This window comes from Poecilia mexicana, unplaced genomic scaffold, assembly GCF_051168715.1.
Source record: "Poecilia mexicana isolate PSO_F unplaced genomic scaffold, ASM5116871v1 scaffold_12, whole genome shotgun sequence".
NCBI lineage: Eukaryota > Metazoa > Chordata > Actinopteri > Cyprinodontiformes > Poeciliidae > Poecilia > Poecilia mexicana.
This window is the reverse complement of record NW_028263381.1, coordinates 27,548,484-27,568,083: the sequence shown is the minus strand read 5'-3', so window position 1 is coordinate 27,568,083 and position 19,600 is coordinate 27,548,484. Positions and strand designations below refer to the sequence as shown.

Sequence of the window (19,600 nt, the reverse complement as noted above, 5' to 3'; positions counted from 1 at the left end):
GAAGTAGAGAGTTTGAAAGTATAAAGGAAAATGTTAATTTATTAGATATTTTGAGGAAGAATTTCATCAAATAGTTATTCAATTTTTAAAGAAAACTAAATTATTTAATAGAAATTGATTATAGTAGGTGTGTTTGTGAATGCATGTATGATATAGATGGGTAGATTACAAAGTTATGTATAAGTATGTATATTTGTATATGTGTGTGTACATGTATTTATATGAGTAAAATCAAGAAGAAGAAGCATCTTGTTCAGAGAAGATCTTTGTTGAACAACTCGGATGTTAATACGACGTAACATCCGGTGTGACGGGTCTGTGAAGTGGGTGAAAGGTGAAAAAAGTCTCCCCTGGTGTTTGCTGGTTTTCTGCTCTGGGATCGTCATGTTGCAGAACTCGGGGTGAGTTTGAGCTCCGGGTCAGAACCGAATCCGAAACTAGGCAGAAACCAGCAGCCTGCTGCGTCGCTGGGACTCCTTACTGGTTTTACTCTGGTTTCACTGGGAAAGAACCAGTAACTGAGGTTTTCCAGAGCCGAACTGACACAGGAGCAGTTCTGATTGTAATACCGGGTTTGACTCGGTTCTGCTCCTTCTGCCCGCTGACCTTTGAGCAAGGCAGCTTAACTTGGTTCTTTGAATGAAGTTCGGTTCGAGCTGTTGGCGTCAGTTAACTTCTGTTAGCTTCGTGGCTAACAGCGCTTCCGGTGTCTTTCTTTTATCAAATTCCCGGTTGTTATATGAATATTTTGACATGAAAATGATGAAGTGTTTAGTTCGGATGTTTTTAAATAACATGAATATAGAAAAAAACAAAAAGCTGTCGGGCAGGAAAAGCTCCTTCAAAATAAACGCTGGCAGTGTTGTTGCTCTGCCGAGGCTTTTATTATGAAAGACCAAAAGATCAAAAATGTTGAACCAACAAAATTAGATCATATAGTAAATCAGACCTAGTTATTTCTGTAGGTAAAATAACTAAGAGTAAATAATGAAATGCATAATAATGGTAAAGTTCTGCTTTCATTTTTATTTTAATAATTTATGGTGTTTAAATTAGTTTGTTTCCTGCTGAAGTTGCAGCATTTCTCCAGTGAGATTACTGCTTCCACCCAGCAGGGGGCAGTACTGTGTGACCCTCTCTCCATCAGCTCCTGATGTTCCGGGCTCCTTCATCCCAGCTTCAGGTTCCTCCAACATTTTGCTCTTCTCTCTGATTAGTTCTGGTCCGGTCGGGCCTGGCATCCTGTGATGGTTGCCACTAGAGGGAGCTGCAGCACAGCCAGAGGATCTCTATAGCAGAGCTTTGGCAGAAAGAGAGTCGGTTCTGTTCAGTTCGTTTCCATTGGGCTGAAAGAGGTGGTACCGCTAGAAGCAACATGAAAAGGTCGCTAATGTGGCGGCTAACGTCCATGTCCTGGCTGACCTCTGACACCTGAGTGAAGTTGACCCCCCCACCTTCTTCAAATTAGACAAAATTGGTGTCAATCTACTCCACTACGTTTGTGCAGCAAACATTTTTGTTTGCTGCTGTTATTTTAAAAATATTAATAAAAATGTTCTCTGACCTGCAGGATGTTTGTGGCGGAGCTGAAAGTTCTAGACGATTCTGTCATTAACCAGCCACACACAGCAGCAGGGTCAGTTATTAGTAGTGATGATGTCATGGAGCTGCTGTCGCCCCACAGGAAGCTCGCCGGCTGCACGCTCTTCATCACGGGAGCGAGCCGCGGCATCGGGAAGGCCATCGCCCTCAAAGCCGCTCAGGACGGCGCCAACGTGGTGATCGCCGCCAAGACGGCCGAGCCGCACCCGAAGCTTCCTGGAACCATCTTCACGGCAGCAGATGAAGGTGAGGAGAGCTGCTGGGTCCGTTCCAGTTCAGCCCGGGCCTTTCCAGTCTGCGTCCCATCATGACCAGTTGCTGCTGTGTGTCCCAGTGGAGGCGGCCGGAGGGAAGGCGCTGCCCTGCGTCGTCGACATCCGGGACGAGCAGCAGATCGGAGCTGCCGTTCAGAAAGCCGTGGAAACATTTGGAGGTAAAACGCCCGATTGGTTGGTTCACCATGATGTCATCTCTTAGCTGTGACATCATCACTGATATCGTTTGTGATTGGCAGGCATCGACATCCTGGTGAACAATGCCAGCGCCATCAGCCTGACTGGAACGCTGGAGACGCCCATGAAGAAGGTGGACCTGATGCTGGGGATCAACCTGAGAGGAACATACCTGACGTAGGAGCACTGGGAGCACTGGGAGTACTGGGAGTACTGGGAGCACTGGGAGCACTGGGAGCACTGGGAGCACTGGGAGCACTGGGAGTACTGGGAGCACTGGGAGCACTGGGAGTACTGGGAGCACTGGGAGTACTGGGAGCACTGGGAGTACTGGGAGTACTGGGAGCACTGGGAGTACTGGGAGCACTGGGAGCACTGGGAGTACTGGGAGTACTGGGAGCACTGGGAGTACTGGGAGCACTGGGAGCACTGGGAACCCAAATGCAATCTTCCTGAAATTTCAGAAGTTAATGTTCAAAGTGCCACAAATATGATAAACACTAAATTACAGTGGAGAATCATCAGTCCTGCATTAGGTTCTGATGTTTGAGACCAGCTGGTCCATTAGCACGCTATCCTTATGAGCTAACAGAACAAAATGGCCCCTGACAATAGTTAAGTTCCCTTTGTCGGCCTCTATCTAAGCCGCTAATATTCCCTAACGCGGGAACGCCCACGTTAGGCTTAGCTTTACGTGTGTGTGTGTGTGTGTGTGTGTGTGTGTGTACACGAGTATGCAGCTGAAAGAGAAAGGAAATCACAGAATTATTTATTCAACATTACCATGCAGTTTGTGTGCTAACGAGCTGCCATTAACGAGCGGCCCTTAACGAGCGGCCCTTAACGAGCGGCCCTTAACGAGGCGTGTTTGTGCCTCTCAGGTCGAAGCTGGTCATCCCCCACCTGCTGAAGAGTCGCCGTCCTCACATCTTGAACCTGTCGCCGCCCCTCAACCTGAACCCCGTCTGGTTCAAGAACCACACCGGTAGCCATAGAAACCAGATGACTCCTCCCCTTCCATGTAGCCGTGGAAACCAGCTGGAAGCCCCACCTCCTCATCAGTAATTTATGTTGTCGTTTGGCAGCGTATACGATGGCGAAGTACGGCATGTCCATGTGCGTCCTGGGAATGGCCGAAGAGTTCAGAGGTCAAATTGCCGTCAACGCCCTGTGGCCCAGAACTGGTAAGCGTTAGCAACTCCTGGGAGTGGTGCATGCTAGCAGGCTTTGCTCTAACCCTACGTTTCTGTTACCATAGCGATCCAGACGGCGGCCATGGACATGCTGGGAGGCGACGGCATCGGGAAGCAGTGCCGTACGGCAGACATCATGGCGGACGCCGCCTACGCCGTTCTGTCTAAGCCCAAGGACTACACAGGTCACTTCCTGGTGGACGAGGACGTCCTCAAGGAGCACGGCGTCAAAGACTTTGACCAGTACGCCGTCCAGCCAGGTGAGTCCCACCTCTCACCTGGTCGACTCACCGCACCATGTGACGCTGACGGAGCCTCTGATTGGTCCACAGGCCACCCACTGCTGCCGGACTTCTTCCTGGACGAAGCGCCGGAGTCCCTGGTCAAACAGATGGAGCAGCACGGTGAGTACTACAGGGTACTACAGGGTACTACTGGGTACTACAGGGTACTACTGGGTACTACAGGGTACTACTGGGTAGTACAGGGTACTACTGGGTACTACTGGGTAGTACAGGGTACTACTGGGTAGTACAGGGTACTACTGGGTACTACTGGGTAGTACAGGGTACTACAGGGTACTACAGGGTACTACTGGGTAGTACAGGGTACTACTGGGTACTACAGAGTAGTACAGGGTACCTCTGGGTACTACAGGGTACTACTGGGTACTACTGGGTACTAGAGGATACTACAGGGTACCACATGCTAATCTGTAGTTTCTTGTTGCCAGGGGCAACGCCAGCCTTCAAAGCGCCCCCTTCTGGCGGACCAATAGGAAGCACCTTTGACATCATCAGAGGCGTCATCAATGAGGACGTCGTCAAGGCGACTCAGGGCGTCTACCGCTTTGACCTCTCAGGTAACAGGAAGTGAACGTCCACATACGGTCGTCAGCGGCCGTCTTCCTGTAACGTCTTCCTGCCCGTATTAGGAGATCACAGCGGCGTCTGGTTCCTGGACCTGAAGAGCGGCTCCGGCAGCGCGGGTCAGGGGGAGCCCCCCGCCAAGGCCGACGTCGTCATGACGATGGACTCCGGTGACTTCACTAAGATGTTTGCAGGTGAGTTGCAGCGACGGGACGCAGGCGCCTGCTGGTGCTGTCTCCACGGTAACGGCTGCCTGCTGTGCCTGCAGGGCAGCTGAAGCCGACCATGGCCTTCATGACGGGGAAGCTGCGCATCAAAGGCGACATGACGCTCGCCATCAAGCTGGAGAAGCTGATGGGCCGCATGAACAAGGCCAGGCTGTGAGGCCCCGCCCACCGGGCCGAGGCCCCGCCTCCTCACCATTTCTATCTGTACATGTTGCCTTAACTGCGAACTCACATCCCGGTATCACGCACAGCCGTTGCCATGACGATGAACAGGATCCCACTGATTTTCTTACCTGACTAACAGCTGATTGTGTTGCCATGGTAACAGAGAATAAAGGAGTCAAATTGACATCGTCTCAGGTTTAGTTTTTACAGCCCAGTGACTGGATCACAGAGATGTTTTATTCTGAGCAGATGCACAACACTGACGGTAATCCGTTCATCATGGAAATCAATTCTGATGTCATAAAGAGCCATGTTACCATGGAAACAAAGCCGTCATCAGCACGGCGGCCGAGTGCGAAGCCCTGAGGAACCAGTGAAACCAGAGCAGATGAGGGGTTAGTCCCTCTGTCTCTCTGTCCCTCTGTCTCTCTGTCCCTCTGTCTCTCTGTTCCTCTGTCCCTCTGTCCCTCTGTCTCTCTGTCCCTCTGTCTCTCTGTCCCTCTGTCTCTCTGTCCCTCTGTCTCTCTGTCCCTCTGTCTCTCTGTCCCTCTGTCTCTGTCCTTCTGTCTCTCTGTCTCTCTGTCCCTCTGTCTCTCTGTCCCTCTGTCTCTGTCCTTCTGTCTCTCTGTCTCTCTGTCTCTCTGTCTCTCTGTCCCTCTGTCCCTCTGTCTCTCTGTCCCTCTGTCTCTCTGTCCCTCTGTCTCTGTCCGTCCTCCAGCTGCTGCTCCAATCAGTCGTTGAAGTGAAACAGCAGCAGAACTCCTGCGGTTCCCTGGAAGCGGTTTGGACCCGAGCCAGCATCTTTCTGCTTCTGTGGAAGGAAACCAGACAAACTGAAAGAGTTCTGACAGAACAACAAGAGGCCGGATCCGGGCCAACATTCCTCAACGCAGATGGACGTGCTCAGGTGGAAGGAACCGGTACCAACTGCTGGCACCACACCGGGCCACAGAACCAACCGAACCAACAGAACCAACCAGAACCAACAGAACCAACCAGAACCAACCAGAACCAACCAGAACCAACCAGAACCAACCAGAACCAACAGAACCAACCAGAACCAACAGAACCAACCAGAACCAACCAGAACCCAACAGAACCAACCAGAATTCCCAGGTTTTTGTTTGTCCACCCGTCTCTTGATGACTGACCACAAGTTTTCAATGGGATTAAGATCTGGGGAGTTTCCAGGCCATGGACCCAAATCTATGTTTTGTTCCCTGAGCCAGTCAGTTATCACCTTTGCTTTATGGCAAGGTGCTCCATCATGCTGGAAAAGGCATTGTTCATCACCAAACTGCTCTCGGACGGTGGGGAGAAGTTGGTCTCGGAGGACATTCTGGTACTTTATTCATGGCTGTTTTTAGGCCAGACTGAGAGCCGACTCCCTTGGCTGAGAAGCAACACATGAATGGTTTCAGGATGCTCTACAGTTGGCATGAGACAAGACCGGTGGCAGCGCTCACCTCGTCTTCTCCGAACAAGCTGTTTTCCAGATGTCCCCAACAATCGGAAAGGGGATTCATCAGAGAAAATGACTTTACCCCAGTCCTCAGCAGTCCACTCCCTGCACCTTTTGCAGACTATCAGTCTGTCCCTGATGTTTTTCCTGGAGAGAAGTGGCTTCTTTGCTGCCCTCCTTGAGACCAGGCCTTGCTCCAAGAGTCTCCGCCTCACAGTGCGTCCAGATGTACTCACACCTGCCTGCTGCCATTCCTGAGCAAGCTCTGCACTGGTGGTAGCCCGATCCCGCAGCTGGAACACTTTTAAGAGACGCTCCTGGCGCTTGCTGGTCTTTCTTGGCGCCCTGGAGCCTTTTTGGCAACAATGGAGCCTCTCTCCTGGAAGTTCTTGATGATGTGATAGATTGTTGACTGAGGTGAATCTTTCTAGCTGCTCTTCCCTGTTGGGCCATTTTTGTGCAGTGCAATGATGGCTGCACGTGTTTCTTCAGAGATAACCACGGTTCACAGAAGGGAAACAATGATGCCAAGCACCAGCCTCTTTTAAAGTGTCCAGTGGTGTCATTCTTACTTAATCATTGATCTCCAGCTCTGTCCTCATCAACACCCACACCTGTGTTAATGGAGCAATCACTGAAACGTTGTTAGCTGGTCCTTTTAAGGCAGGGCTGCAATGAAGCTGAAATGTGTTTTGGGGGATAAAGTTCATTTTCTAGGCAAATATTGACTTTGCAGTTAATTGCTGTTAAGCTGATCACTCTTTATAACATTCTGGAGTTTATGCAGATTGGCATTATAAAACCTGAAGCAGTAGACTTTGTAAATGTTAACATTTGAATCATTCTCAAAAGTTTTGGCCATAAAAGAATGAATATTTTACTTATTTAAATATAAATAAACTGGATGTATTGGATGAAAACTAAACTGCACACACCTCTCCTGCAGCACATGACAAAAGGAGAGGGTCTAAGGGTGCAAACACTTTAAAGACAATACCACAGAAGAAGAAATAAAAAGGAGGGGTTTCCGATCTTAAAGTAACACGGTAAAACCACAGACATGAACACGTAGACCCCCCATGGAGCGGGTCAGAGGTCATGGAGCAGGTCAGAGGTCATGGAGCGGGTCATGGGTCATGGAGCGGGTCAGAGGTCATGGAGCAGGTCATGGGTCATGGAGCGGGTCAGAGGTCATGGAGCAGGTCATGGAGCGGGTCAGAGGTCATGGAGCGGGTCAGAGGTCATGGAGCAGGTCAGAGGTCATGGAGCGGGTCAGAGGTCATGGAGCAGGTCATGGGTCATGGAGCGGGTCAGAGGTCATGGAGCGGGTCAGAGGTCATGGAGCGGGTCAGAGGTCATGGAGCAGGTCAGAGGTCATGGAGCGGGTCAGAGGTCATGGAGCGGGTCAGAGGTCATGGAGCAGGTCATGGGTCATGGAGCGGGTCAGAGGTCATGGAGCGGGTCAGAGGTCATGGAGCGGGTCAGAGGTCATGGAGCAGGTCATGGGTCATGGAGCGGGTCAGAGGTCATGGAGCAGGTCATGGAGCGGGTCAGAGGTCATGGAGCGGGTCAGAGGTCATGGAGCGGGTCGGTCCGTTGCTGCGATACGTCACAGCGTCCGCCATATTGAATGTGGCCAATGTGCCAGTAAGCTAATACAGGTAAATGGACCGAACTTCACAAAGTGCCGTTCTACAAAGTATTTAAATTATTTCCTGTCATTGACACATTTTCTCACACATTAATATATTTGGTAATCAGAGAAATGACTAAACAGAGTTTCTCAGTTTTGATGTGATTATTTAATTGTTTTGGGGCATTTCTGATAAAGAGCTCAATGTTTTATTTAGAAATGATTCTGATCATTTTTATATTGACATTGATGAACAGACACTTTTACAGTGTTTAAAGGACATATTTACATAATTCCATAATTTAATCTACATTTATCGATTTTCTTGTATTTATTTTTATACATTATTGAGAAATGACTTATGATTTATAAATCAGTCGTTGGCAGGGCCGTGCAGAGGCCACTAAGGGCCAGGGGCTCTAAAACCAAAGGGCCCATCTAACCGCCTTCTAGGACAGAATATTAAAGCCTCTCAGCTTTCAGAGTTTAATAAACAATGATAAATTACTAAAGAGATATACAATCACAGCTCAGGAAAATCTCTCTATAGATCAGACAACTATGCATATGTAAGATATTTTATTAGTAATTTCTTTCTGCAGGTCTGTTTTGTTATAGGAAAGTATTGAAATATTCAAACCCGCAATTTAGCAGGATATGTAAATCAGAGCTGGACCACCAGACATATTTAGTCTTTACAGAATTAAACTATTAAAATATAAACAAGGCCCAATGCAGCCTTTAGTGACTGTAATCTATAAACAGAGCTGCCTGGTTGCTGCAGTGGAGATGAAGATGGTCCATCCAGGAAAGCAGAGCTGCAGCAAACTTTAACTGGAGCTGCAGAAAAAAGACAAAAACATCAAAAGTGTAATTATTAATGCATGTCACCATGACAACAGCTGCTGAGTTTAGCTTAAAAACCTTTTTTACATTAAAATCACACATTTTTGTCTCATGAAGTGAAAAAATTATTTGCAAAACAAACTTATTTGCTCTTGTCAGAAATATTTTGTTGTTATTCTGAGTTTTGTTTGACTCAAAGTTTTGCTGTGATTCTCACATGACGTCGTGGGCGGGGCCTAAAATCACAGCACAAGATTCCTGATGTGAGCAAATAAAAGTTTGTTTGGCAAATAACTTTAAGTTCACCAGACAAAAATGAGTTATTTCATTAAAAAAGTTTTTTAAACTAAACTTTTTGTTTAAAAAAATGAATCATTACAATTCCAACAGTTTTGATTATAATTTTATTTTACTTAACTGAGTTTTTTTTTTTTTTTCATTGGGAAAAAATTAACTTGATACTCTGAGAACCAGACCATAAACTTAAAGTCTGGTTGAGTTTTTCCTTCATTAATGACTTTTATTACATACATTTTATCTATCATGTAGTTCAGGTGAGTTATTTTTAATTCCAACATCCTTGTTGGTCTTTTATTTAAGTGCTATTCTCCTCCTAGCTACATTTACCTAGCCTATGTATTTTCCTCTAATAAATAGGTCACCATAATGTCTGGAGCTGTTCGACGAGCTGCTGCTTTACTGGACGGGCGATGTTTCCCTATAATCGATCCTGAAGAATGACTGATATCATTAATGATAAAAATCCTGAATGAATGATCAGAACAGTTTCTCCTCACCTGGCTGTCTCCTCCCCTCAGTAGTTCTTCAGAGAAAGGCAGACAGAGGCCTGTCAGTGTCTGTTGTATCTCATTACCTCTCTGCTTAAACCGCTGAAGCAGAAACGAGACTTCAACGTTTTCCGTCATCTGACAAGCAGCAGGTCTGCTCCACTTTATTCACCAGAAACTGATCTGGAATCTGAACGTTCGCTACGTTCAGCTCCAGTTAGCCGCCTGATCTCACTGTGGAGAGGCAACTGGGTCACGGGCAAAAGGTCAAAGGTCACAAGGTGACCGGAGGGCTTATTATGTTGTACAAAAAAGCCAACAAAAAAATAATTTTAGTACATGTTGTTGTGTGTCAGAAGAGGACTTAGGAAATAATAATACAAAAAACAAAATAAAATGGACCAAAAGGCTGGGGGCAAGGAGCAAGAGGGGCAGGTGCTCAGGCCCCCCCAGCCCCCCCTCTGCACGTGCCTGATGATTGTCAAACAATAAACTACATATTTTTATTACTTTTTTCCAGAGAAAAATATTTATTACAGTATACGTCAACTCTGCTATTGACAGCAAAGAGTGAAAATAATTCTAACAGAGTAAATTATTCTTATTTCATTACATCAGCTGTATTAATACACTAATACTTCAGACTGAGATATATTAAAATACACAAAAAGTGAAAGAATAAAACATTTATTTATTATACTGGGAGCACTGGTCACAGGCTTCAGTCTGCTGGTCTCACTGGGAGAACTCAATGACTTCTGAGACGTCCAGGTTCACAGGCTGAAGCCGAGGATAAAAGAGAAATGATCCAAAATAGAAACTACATATATGTTTCCTTGACATTCATAACAAGCCATTTTCAGCATGTTGGGCTCTGACTCGTAGCATCTTTATAGCTAAATACCGACATGGAGAAGCTGAGCTGGAAACAGACTGAAGAGCAGCAGCTCCAGCTCTGATCCTGACTGATCTTTCCTCACTAAATCCTCTGGTTTCTAATGAACTTCTCCTCTAACAGCGGTTTCTCATCAGCTCTCATTAGAAAACAGTGTGAAAACGTTAGCCGCTATGCTAACAATCAGCGGTTATTTCGGGCCAATTAAACTACATAGGAAATATTTCTCGGTTGTTTAGAAGCGAATTTCTGGCTGCAAAGTAATTCTGATCTTTCATCCTTACCTGGGGAAGGTGATGGCAGTGAATCCAGTTTGTTTCGTAAAACGGTTTAAACACACAGAACAGGACTGAAGGAGCTCCGATCCTCTGCTGCCACACACAAGATGGCGGCCGCTGTTACGTAGGACTCAGCGCTCAGTGAGGGTCTAGTATTCATGTCTGTGTTTAAAACAATGATGGTTGAGCCACCAATGAGCTTTAATAAGGTTTAATACTGACCCACAGAGTTTATCTGTTACTACCTCCATCCACTAAGTTACCTTCCTTCTTGTTTGAATGTTTTCTCTTATTTCTCTTAATGTATGTTAAAAAGAAAAGCGTTGTTTTTGTTTAAACTTTTTAATCTGATTTTTGTTTTTTTCAGGAAAGTCACTCTGCAGTCGATGATGCTACTTTTTGGAAATCCCAGTAACTCTGCTTGGCTCTCCTGGTCTGAGCGCTCTGCAGGAGTTATGACTTTAAAACATGGATTTAATGGGAATATTATTTCTACTGGACGTGATTCGCTGGGCCACTTTATTTGTCAACTATTCTTCTGTGAAAACCTTCAATTCATTTGTGCCAATATTTATGGTTACAATAATACAGGACAAAACGACGAGCTGTTTCTAGAAGGTTAAAAATGGCTGCAAACCTCATGAGGAGATTTCAGCTCCGTCCTTGACCTGGACAAACGGCCTCCTGGTCGACCAAACGCCTCGAGCACAACGACCAAAGCTTTCATGGAAAATGTTCTCTAATTGATATTTGGAGAACTGAACACCCACATGATCATTTATCTACCTGCAGTAATAAATCCTGATCTGGACCATCCTCCTTACAGACCAAAGTTATGAAATAATTATCACATTTTCAGACAAAAAACATTCCAGTAATCATCTTTATGGTCTTAACTTTTTAAATTGGAATCTGGTACATTTCTCAAAGTTTGGTCGTAAGAAGGCCAAAGCAAAGAGCTGAGGAAACCAAAACGGTATCTGAACTCAGTTCTGATTTAAATGACTTTGAACAACAAGAATTAACTGAATTACAAATTAAATTGGATCATTTTTACATTAATAAGAGTAAATGAGCTTTTATTAGATCAAGGAGAAAATGGTTAGAAGAGGGAGAACAAAACACTCGTTACTTTTTAAAAACATCATTTGGTCAGTAGCTCAGTTACCAGATTCCCAACCTGCCACAGGTAACCTGGTGATTTAGTTATTAACTGGGTTTGAAAACAGAAAGAAGAGCCGATGGGTCATATTATGTATTCTGTGAAGTTTGTAAGCTGTCTTCTTTAATGCATATATTCTATTGTTTAGGTCCATTTTAGACCTTTGGAGAAAATAAATCATTCATTTTTAAACATCATGATCCTTTTTGTAGGTTTTAGAAGCTGAATAGTCCTGGGGCCAAGATCCCAGGTGGAGGTGTTGGATGTAATGTTTTAAAATTGAAATGGTTGCTGCTATGGCCACAATAAGTCTGGTTGGGAAATCCTTTGCTGCTGTCGTTCAAACCTTGTACCAAAGCAGCAGCAGCTCCATCTGTCCTGGATTGGGCCTCTCAGAACCAGACGGTCCGTCTCCGTATCTGGTCCTTTAAAGGGATCGCTGCTGCTTCATGTTTAAAGGATCAGAGCCGAATCTCTTTCTCCTAACCCTCAACATGTGAAATAATGTCCATTAGGTCGGCCATGGCCTCAGTTGAAGGCACACCAGTTAAAAAAGATGTTTATTTAGGTATAAATATCACAAAGGATAAAAAAGAAGCTCTCTAAACTTTGACCTGCTAATTCAAAGACTAAAAACAGACTAACCAGTTAGAGACGTCTCTCTGATACGAGGCTGAAGGCCTCCAGACTCATTCATGCTGCAAGTCGTTGCACCGACAGTAAAAGTCGGGAACAAATTCACAAACTGCTTTTTAATTTTGTGTGGAAGAATAAGACTCACTATATTAAAACATCTTCTCTAATGAATCCATATGAAAACGGAGAACTTAACTGTTTATCTTGAAAAATACTTGTAAAATAAATTGGATCCGTCAGTGTTTTAATTCTCCAGCGGGTTTCTGGTTTTTTCTAAGTCTGGTGTCTGAATCTCTTTAGTTTTACTCCCAACCAGACTCTCTGACTTCCATCGGCCTTTTCGTCCTGGTTCCTCGTCTGCAGCACAACTTCTCTCCGTTTCATCTGGAACAATCAGGACATTTTATAGAAGAAGAAAACTTTATCTTTGGACTCCTGGTTTGCTCCCAACATTATCCTGGTTGACCAACAGTCTCACCGTGATGGCTTGTTGCTGAGTTATGAGGAATTTCTCTCCAGGTTTAATTTCCCGTCTCTTCTGGAGGAAATGCTGAAGGTTTTGGTGAATGTTATTCAGACAGAAGCCGGCAGTCGGTTGTCATCCTCCCATTTCATTCTCCTGTTGGTAAAACATCTCAACCTTTTTCCTCGTAACAATAATAAATCGATTTGTTCCCAGAGGGAAGTGACCTCTGCTCCCTATTGGAATCACCTTCATATCAATATGTCCTGGAAATTGACCTGGCTGTCTTTTAAACTTGTTCAGTGAATCTGTCCGGTTAAAGTCCATCTACAGAAGTTCAACTCTGACATTGATGGAAACTCGTTTGTTCTGGTTGTTTCCTCATCCTAAAGGATTTTGGCAACATTTTTGGAACTTTGACTCAAAACTATCAGCAGGTTTTCAGTTATATTGGAAAAATGTTTTGTTTGGATTTCAACAAAATGAAAAAAATTAATTTGAAGAGTTTCTTTATCAATTTATTAATTATTAAGGCTAAATTTCACCTACATAAATTCACATTTTTGAGGAAAAAAACTGACTTTTCATGTTTTTTGATTGAACTTAAACATTCAATCTACAATTTGACCTTCAACTAATCAAAAGGCAAAAACAATATGGGCTTCAATCAACTTGAAATTTTAGATTATTGTTAATTCACTGTAACATCTGGCACATATATCATCACAATTTGTACTATTTTCTTTATGCAACATTATTTTGACTGTCATTTTCTGGTCTTTATGTTTTATTTGATCTCCCCTGGTAATTTGTGTGATATGTACTCAGCACAGTTTGTTGTTTTTTACTGTAACAAATAAAGTTCATTAAAAAACGACAGTTTTATGGAGGCGTTTCAGTCACTTAAGAAACAATTCAAATAACAAAAAAATGACATTTTGTGTAATTATAACAAAAGAGAAACACCCAGGTGACATTAATGACAATCATTTTATCTCTGATAGAATCGATTGTCCCGGGGGTTGACATTCCCTCGCTGCATCAGGAATGTTCATCCAGCTTATCAAAGTCCAGCTCGACGTTGCCGGCCGGGGCCTGATCGCCAAAGAACTTTGTGTTTGTTTTCATGTTATTTTTTGTCATTAAACCCTTTTAATTGCTGCCCTCTCTCCGTCTGAGTCTCTCCAGATTGAAATTTATGTTCACAGCGCTGGAGGGCCAAAGGTTTTCTTTTACATGCCCTGAACAGCCGCATAGGTGCAGTGACCCTCGCTGCAGTGCTTCCTACTGTGCAGGAATGACTGGCTGTCCTGACATGTCGTTGATCATCTGGGGGGCCAATCAGATGGCTGGGGGGGCACTGGCCCCCCGGCCCCCTCTAGCTCCGCCACTGTATAAGCGTTCACCTGTCGCGGTCTCGCTGCATCGGATTTTTTTTTTTGTTCAGTTTTTTTCACTGCATTGTGTTCTGTGTCCTGATTGGCTAAAACATACGTAATACGGATTGGCCATTCAGGAGATGGAAACGGAAACTTTGAATACTTGCTGGAAAAAACTGTCTGGAGGATCTGCAGCTCCGGGTCACATTAAGGCCCGATTGATGAACAAGCCCATCCACTGACCTGAAACCAGCTTTTGTTCTTTGGTTCCAATGTAGAGTTTATTTATGCTCTGCAGTTGTGGAGTCACAGTGTCTGGGATCATGAGCGCCCCCTGCCATGAGGCCAGAGAACTGCCTGCCTCACCTCCAATCTGCCGTTTCTGATCGATTCTCAGCACATGAATCACGTCACACACAGCTGGTGACAAAAACACTGTACATTATATACATGAGCTAAATTATGGAAATCAGTTGACATATTAAATGTTTTTATCCATTTCATATCGACGTGCAGACAGGAGGAGCATCGAATGGCAGCCAGTGCAGTGAGCCAGAGGTTGATCAGTCCAGGTGAGGCTCAGCTCGCTGCTGCCTCACCTGCTGAGCTTCTGAACACCCAAAATTCAGAGATTTTGAAGAAAAGATAATCAAAGTTGGTTAAGCTAAATGAAAAATACTTTATAGTACAAAGCACAGGGTGAATATAGCAATATAAATGACCTTATCGTGTTTTCCCGTCATGACAGGCTCTGCCTCACAGCTGCAGCACATCCATCATGGATCCAAGTGCTGCAGAAAAGTTACTTTCAAGTTTTAGTTTCACGTGAACCAAAAATCTGACGAGTTTTATGAGTTTGCAACCGAATCTGAGCAAAAACTAAAAATGTTTTCTGGAGAAACAAAGTTTCTTGTTTGGTTCTGGTTGGTTCTGTTGGTTCTGTTGGTTCTGGTTGGTTCTGGTGGTTCTGTTGGGTTCTGGTGGTTCTGTTGGTTCTGGTTGGTTCTGTTGGTTCTGTTGGTTCTGGTTGGTTCTGTTGGGTTCTGTTGGTTCTGGTTGGTTCTGGTGGTTCTGTTGGTTCTGTTGGTTCTGGTTGGTTCTGTTGGGTTCTGTTGGTTCTGGTTGGTTCTGGTGGTTCTGTTGGGTTCTGGTGGTTCTGTTGGTTCTGGTTGGTTCTGTTGGTTCTGTTGGTTCTGGTTGGTTCTGTTGGGTTCTGTTGGTTCTGGTTGGTTCTGGTGGTTCTGTTGGTTCTGTTTGGTTCTGTTGGTTCTGTTGGGTTCTGGTGGTTCTGTTGGTTCTGGTTGGTTCTGGTGGTTCTGTTGGGTTCTGGTTGGTTCTGTTGGTTCTGGTGGTTCTGTTGGTTCTGGTTGGTTCTGTTGGTTCTGTTTGGTTCTGTTGGTTCTGTTGGGTTCTGGTGGTTCTGTTGGTTCTGGTTGGTTCTGGTGGTTCTGTTTGGTTCTGTTGGTTCTGTTGGGTTCTGGTGGTTCTGTTGGTTCTGGTTGGTTCTGTTGGGTTCTGCTTGGTTCTGGTTGGTTCTGTTGGTTCTGGTTGGTTCTGTTGGTTCTGTTGGTTCTGGTTGGTTCTGTTGGTTCTGTTGGGTTCTGGTTGGTTCTGTTGGTTCTGTTGGTTCTGGTTGGTTCTGGTGGTTCTGTTGGGTTCTGGTGGTTCTGTTGGTTCTGGTTGGTTCTGTTGGTTCTGGTTGGTTCTGTTGGGTTCTGCTTGGTTCTGGTTGGTTCTGTTGGTTCTGGTTGGTTCTGTTGGTTCTGTTGGTTCTGGTTGGTTCTGTTGGTTCTGTTGGGTTCTGGTTGGTTCTGTTGGTTCTGTTGGTTCTGGTTGGTTCTGGTGGTTCTGTTGGGTTCTGGTGGTTCTGTTGGTTCTGGTTGGTTCTGTTGGTTCTGTTGGTTCTGGTTGGTTCTGTTGGGTTCTGTTGGTTCTGGTTGGTTCTGGTGGTTCTGTTGGTTCTGTTGGTTCTGGTTGGTTCTGTTGGGTTCTGTTGGTTCTGGTTGGTTCTGGTGGTTCTGTTGGGTTCTGGTGGTTCTGTTGGTTCTGGTTGGTTCTGTTGGTTCTGTTGGTTCTGGTTGGTTCTGTTGGGTTCTGTTGGTTCTGGTTGGTTCTGGTGGTTCTGTTGGTTCTGTTGGTTCTGTTTGGTTCTGTTGGTTCTGTTGGGTTCTGGTGGTTCTGTTGGTTCTGGTTGGTTCTGGTGGTTCTGTTGGGTTCTGGTTGGTTCTGTTGGTTCTGGTGGTTCTGTTGGTTCTGGTTGGTTCTGTTGGTTCTGTTTGGTTCTGTTGGTTCTGTTGGGTTCTGGTGGTTCTGTTGGTTCTGGTTGGTTCTGGTGGTTCTGTTTGGTTCTGTTGGTTCTGTTGGGTTCTGGTTGGTTCTGTTGGTTCTGTTGGTTCTGGTTGGTTCTGGTGGTTCTGTTGGGTTCTGGTGGTTCTGTTGGTTCTGTTGGTTCTGGTTGGTTCTGTTGGGTTCTGCTTGGTTCTGGTTGGTTCTGTTGGTTCTGGTTGGTTCTGTTGGTTCTGTTGGTTCTGGTTGGTTCTGTTGGTTCTGTTGGGTTCTGGTTGGTTCTGTTGGTTCTGTTGGTTCTGGTTGGTTCTGGTGGTTCTGTTGGGTTCTGGTGGTTCTGTTGGTTCTGTTGGTTCTGTTGGTTCTGGTTGGTTCTGTTGGGTTCTGGTTGGTTCTGCTGGTTCTGGTTGGTTCTGGTGGTTCTGTTGGGTTCTGGTGGTTCTGTTGGTTCTGGTTGGTTCTGTTGGTTCTGTTGGTTCTGGTTGGTTCTGTTGGGTTCTGTTGGTTCTGGTTGGTTCTGGTGGTTCTGTTGGTTCTGGTTGGTTCTGTTGGGTTCTGTTGGTTCTGGTTGGTTCTGGTGGTTCTGGTTGGTTCTGGTGGTTCTGTTGGGTTCTGGTGGTTCTGTTGGTTCTGGTTGGTTCTGTTGGTTCTGTTGGTTCTGGTTGGTTCTGTTGGGTTCTGTTGGTTCTGGTTGGTTCTGGTGGTTCTGTTGGTTCTGTTGGTTCTGGTTGGTTCTGTTGGGTTCTGGTGGTTCTGTTGGTTCTGTTGGTTCTGTTGGTTCTGTTTGGTTCTGTTGGTTCTGTTGGGTTCTGGTGGTTCTGTTGGTTCTGGTTGGTTCTGGTGGTTCTGTTGGGTTCTGGTTGGTTCTGTTGGTTCTGGTTGGTTCTGTTTGGTTCTGTTGGTTCTGTTGGGTTCTGGTGGTTCTGTTGGTTCTGGTTGGTTCTGTTGGGTTCTGCTTGGTTCTGGTTGGTTCTGTTGGTTCTGGTTGGTTCTGTTGGTTCTGGTTGGTTCTGGTTGGTTCTGTTGGTTCTGTTGGTTCTGGTTGGTTCTGTTGGTTCGGTTGGTTCTGGTTGGTTCTGTTGGTTCTGTTGGTTCTGGTTAGTTCTGTTGGGTTCTGGTTGGTTCTGTTTGGTTCTGTTGGTTCTGTTGGTTCTGGTGGTTCTGTTGGTTCTGGTTGGTTCTGTTGGTTCTGGTTGGTTCTGGTTGGTTCTGTTGGTTCTGGTTGGTTCTGGTTGGTTCTGTTGGGTTCTGTTGGTTCTGGTTGGTTCTGTTGGTTCTGGTTGGTTCTGGTGGTTCTGTTGGGTTCTGGTGGTTCTGTTGGTTCTGTTGGTTCTGGTTGGTTCTGTTGGTTCTGGTTGGTTCTGGTGGTTCTGTTGGGTTCTGGTGGTTCTGTTGGTTCTGGTTGGTTCTGTTGGTTCTGTTGGTTCTGGTTGGTTCTGTTGGGTTCTGTTGGTTCTGGTTGGTTCTGGTGGTTCTGTTGGTTCTGTTGGTTCTGGTTGGTTCTGCTGGCTCTGGTTGGTTCTGTTTGGTTCTGTTGGTTCTGTTGGGTTCTGGTGGTTCTGTTGGTTCTGTTGGGTTCTGGTTGGTTCTGTTGGTTCTGGTTGGTTCTGTTGGGTTCTGCTTGGTTCTGGTTGGTTCTGTTGGTTCTGGTTGGTTCTGTTGGTTCTGGTTGGTTCTGTTGGGTTCTGGTTGGTTCTGTTGGTTCTGTTGGTTCTGGTTGGTTCTGTTGGGTTCTGTTGGTTCTGGTTGGTTCTGGTGGTTCTGTTGGTTCTGTTGGTTCTGGTTGGTTCTGTTGGTTCTGTTGGGTTCTGGTTGGTTCTGCTGGCTCTGGTTGGTTCTGTTTGGTTCTGTTGGTTCTGTTGGGTTCTGGTGGTTCTGTTGGTTCTGGTTGGTTCTGTTGGGTTCTGCTTGGTTCTGGTTGGTTCTGTTGGTTCTGGTTGGTTCTGTTGGTTCTGTTGGTTCTGGTTGGTTCTGTTGGGTTCTGGTTGGTTCTGCTGGCTCTGGTTGGTTCTGTTTGGTTCTGTTGGTTCTGTTGGGTTCTGGTGGTTCTGTTGGTTCTGGTTGGTTCTGTTGGGTTCTGCTTGGTTCTGGTTGGTTCTGTTGGTTCTGGTTGGTTCTGGTGGTTCTGTTGGGTTCTGGTGGTTCTGTTGGTTCTGTTGGGTTCTGGTGGTTCTGTTGGTTCTGTTGGTTCTGGTTGGTTCTGTTGGTTCTGGTTGGTTCTGTTGGGTTCTGGTTGGTTCTGGTTGGTTCTGGTGGTTCTGTTGGGTTCTGGTGGTTCTGTTGGTTCTGGTTGGTTCTGTTGGTTCTGTTGGTTCTGGTTGGTTCTGTTGGGTTCTGTTGGGTTCTGTTGGTTCTGGTTGGTTCTGGTGGTTCTGTTGGTTCTGTTGGTTCTGGTTGGTTCTGTTGGTTCTGTTGGGTTCTGGTTGGTTCTGCTGGCTCTGGTTGGTTCTGTTTGGTTCTGTTGGTTCTGTTGGGTTCTGGTGGTTCTGTTGGTTCTGGTTGGTTCTGTTGGGTTCTGCTTGGTTCTGGTTGGTTCTGTTGGTTCTGGTTGGTTCTGTTGGTTCTGTTTGGTTCTGTTGGTTCTGTTGGGTTCTGGTGGTTCTGTTGGTTCTGGTTGGTTCTGTTGGGTTCTGCTTGGTTCTGGTTGGTTCTGTTGGTTCTGGTTGGTTCTGTTGGTTCTGGTTGGTTCTGTTGGTTCTGTTGGTTCTGGTTGGTTCTGTTGGTTCTGGTTGGTTCTGTTGGGTTCTGGTTGGTTCTGTTGGTTCTGTTGGTTCTGGTTGGTTCTGTTGGGTTCTGTTGGTTCTGGTTGGTTCTGGTGGTTCTGTTGGTTCTGTTGGTTCTGGTTGGTTCTGTTGGTTCTGTTGGGTTCTGGTTGGTTCTGTTGGTTCTGGTTGGTTCTGTTGGGTTCTGTTGGTTCTGGTTGGTTCTGGTGGTTCTGTTGGTTCTGTTGGTTCTGGTTGGTTCTGTTGGTTCTGTTGGTTCTGTTTGGTTCTGTTGGTTCTGTTGGTTCTGTTGGTTCTGTTGGTTCTGGTTGGTTCTGTTGGTTCTGTTGGTTCTGTTTGGTTCTGTTGGTTCTGTTGGTTCTGTTGGTTCTGTTTGGTTCTGTTGGTTCTGTTGGTTCTGTTTGGTTCTGTTGGTTCTGTTGGTTCTGGTTGGTTCTGCTGGCTCTGGTTGGTTCTGTTTGGTTCTGTTGGTTCTGTTGGGTTCTGGTGGTTCTGTTGGGTTCTGCTTGGTTCTGGTTGGTTCTGTTGGTTCTGGTTGGTT

The 19,600-nt window shown here is 45.6% G+C and overlaps 1 protein-coding gene across 1 annotated transcript; it reads left to right on the top strand.

Annotated features, from left to right (window-relative positions):
• Positions 1-273: 273 nt before the first annotated feature.
• On the top strand, positions 274-4,692 carry hsdl2 (hydroxysteroid dehydrogenase like 2). Its single transcript, XM_088011268.1, has 11 exons — positions 274-401; positions 1,685-1,848; positions 1,937-2,035; positions 2,117-2,231; positions 2,936-3,039; positions 3,140-3,238; positions 3,313-3,507; positions 3,580-3,651; positions 3,981-4,109; positions 4,182-4,310; positions 4,385-4,692. Exons 1-11 carry the CDS (start codon positions 283-285, stop codon positions 4,498-4,500), a joined length of 1,341 nt encoding a protein of 446 aa, XP_087867394.1. The 5' UTR covers positions 274-282; the 3' UTR covers positions 4,501-4,692.
• The last annotated feature ends 14,908 nt before the right edge of the window (positions 4,693-19,600 follow it).

Bases quoted from the DNA above. Each gene is read 5' to 3' on its own strand.
- hsdl2 (XM_088011268.1), top strand. From the start codon at position 283: ATGTTAATACGACGTAACATCCGGTGTGACGGGTCTGTGAAGTGGGTG. The intron at 3,239-3,312 runs GTAAGCGTTAGC...CTGTTACCATAG, and splicing joins CGCCCTGTGGCCCAGAACTG to CGATCCAGACGGCGGCCATG. The intron at 3,508-3,579 runs GTGAGTCCCACC...ATTGGTCCACAG, and splicing joins CCAGTACGCCGTCCAGCCAG to GCCACCCACTGCTGCCGGAC.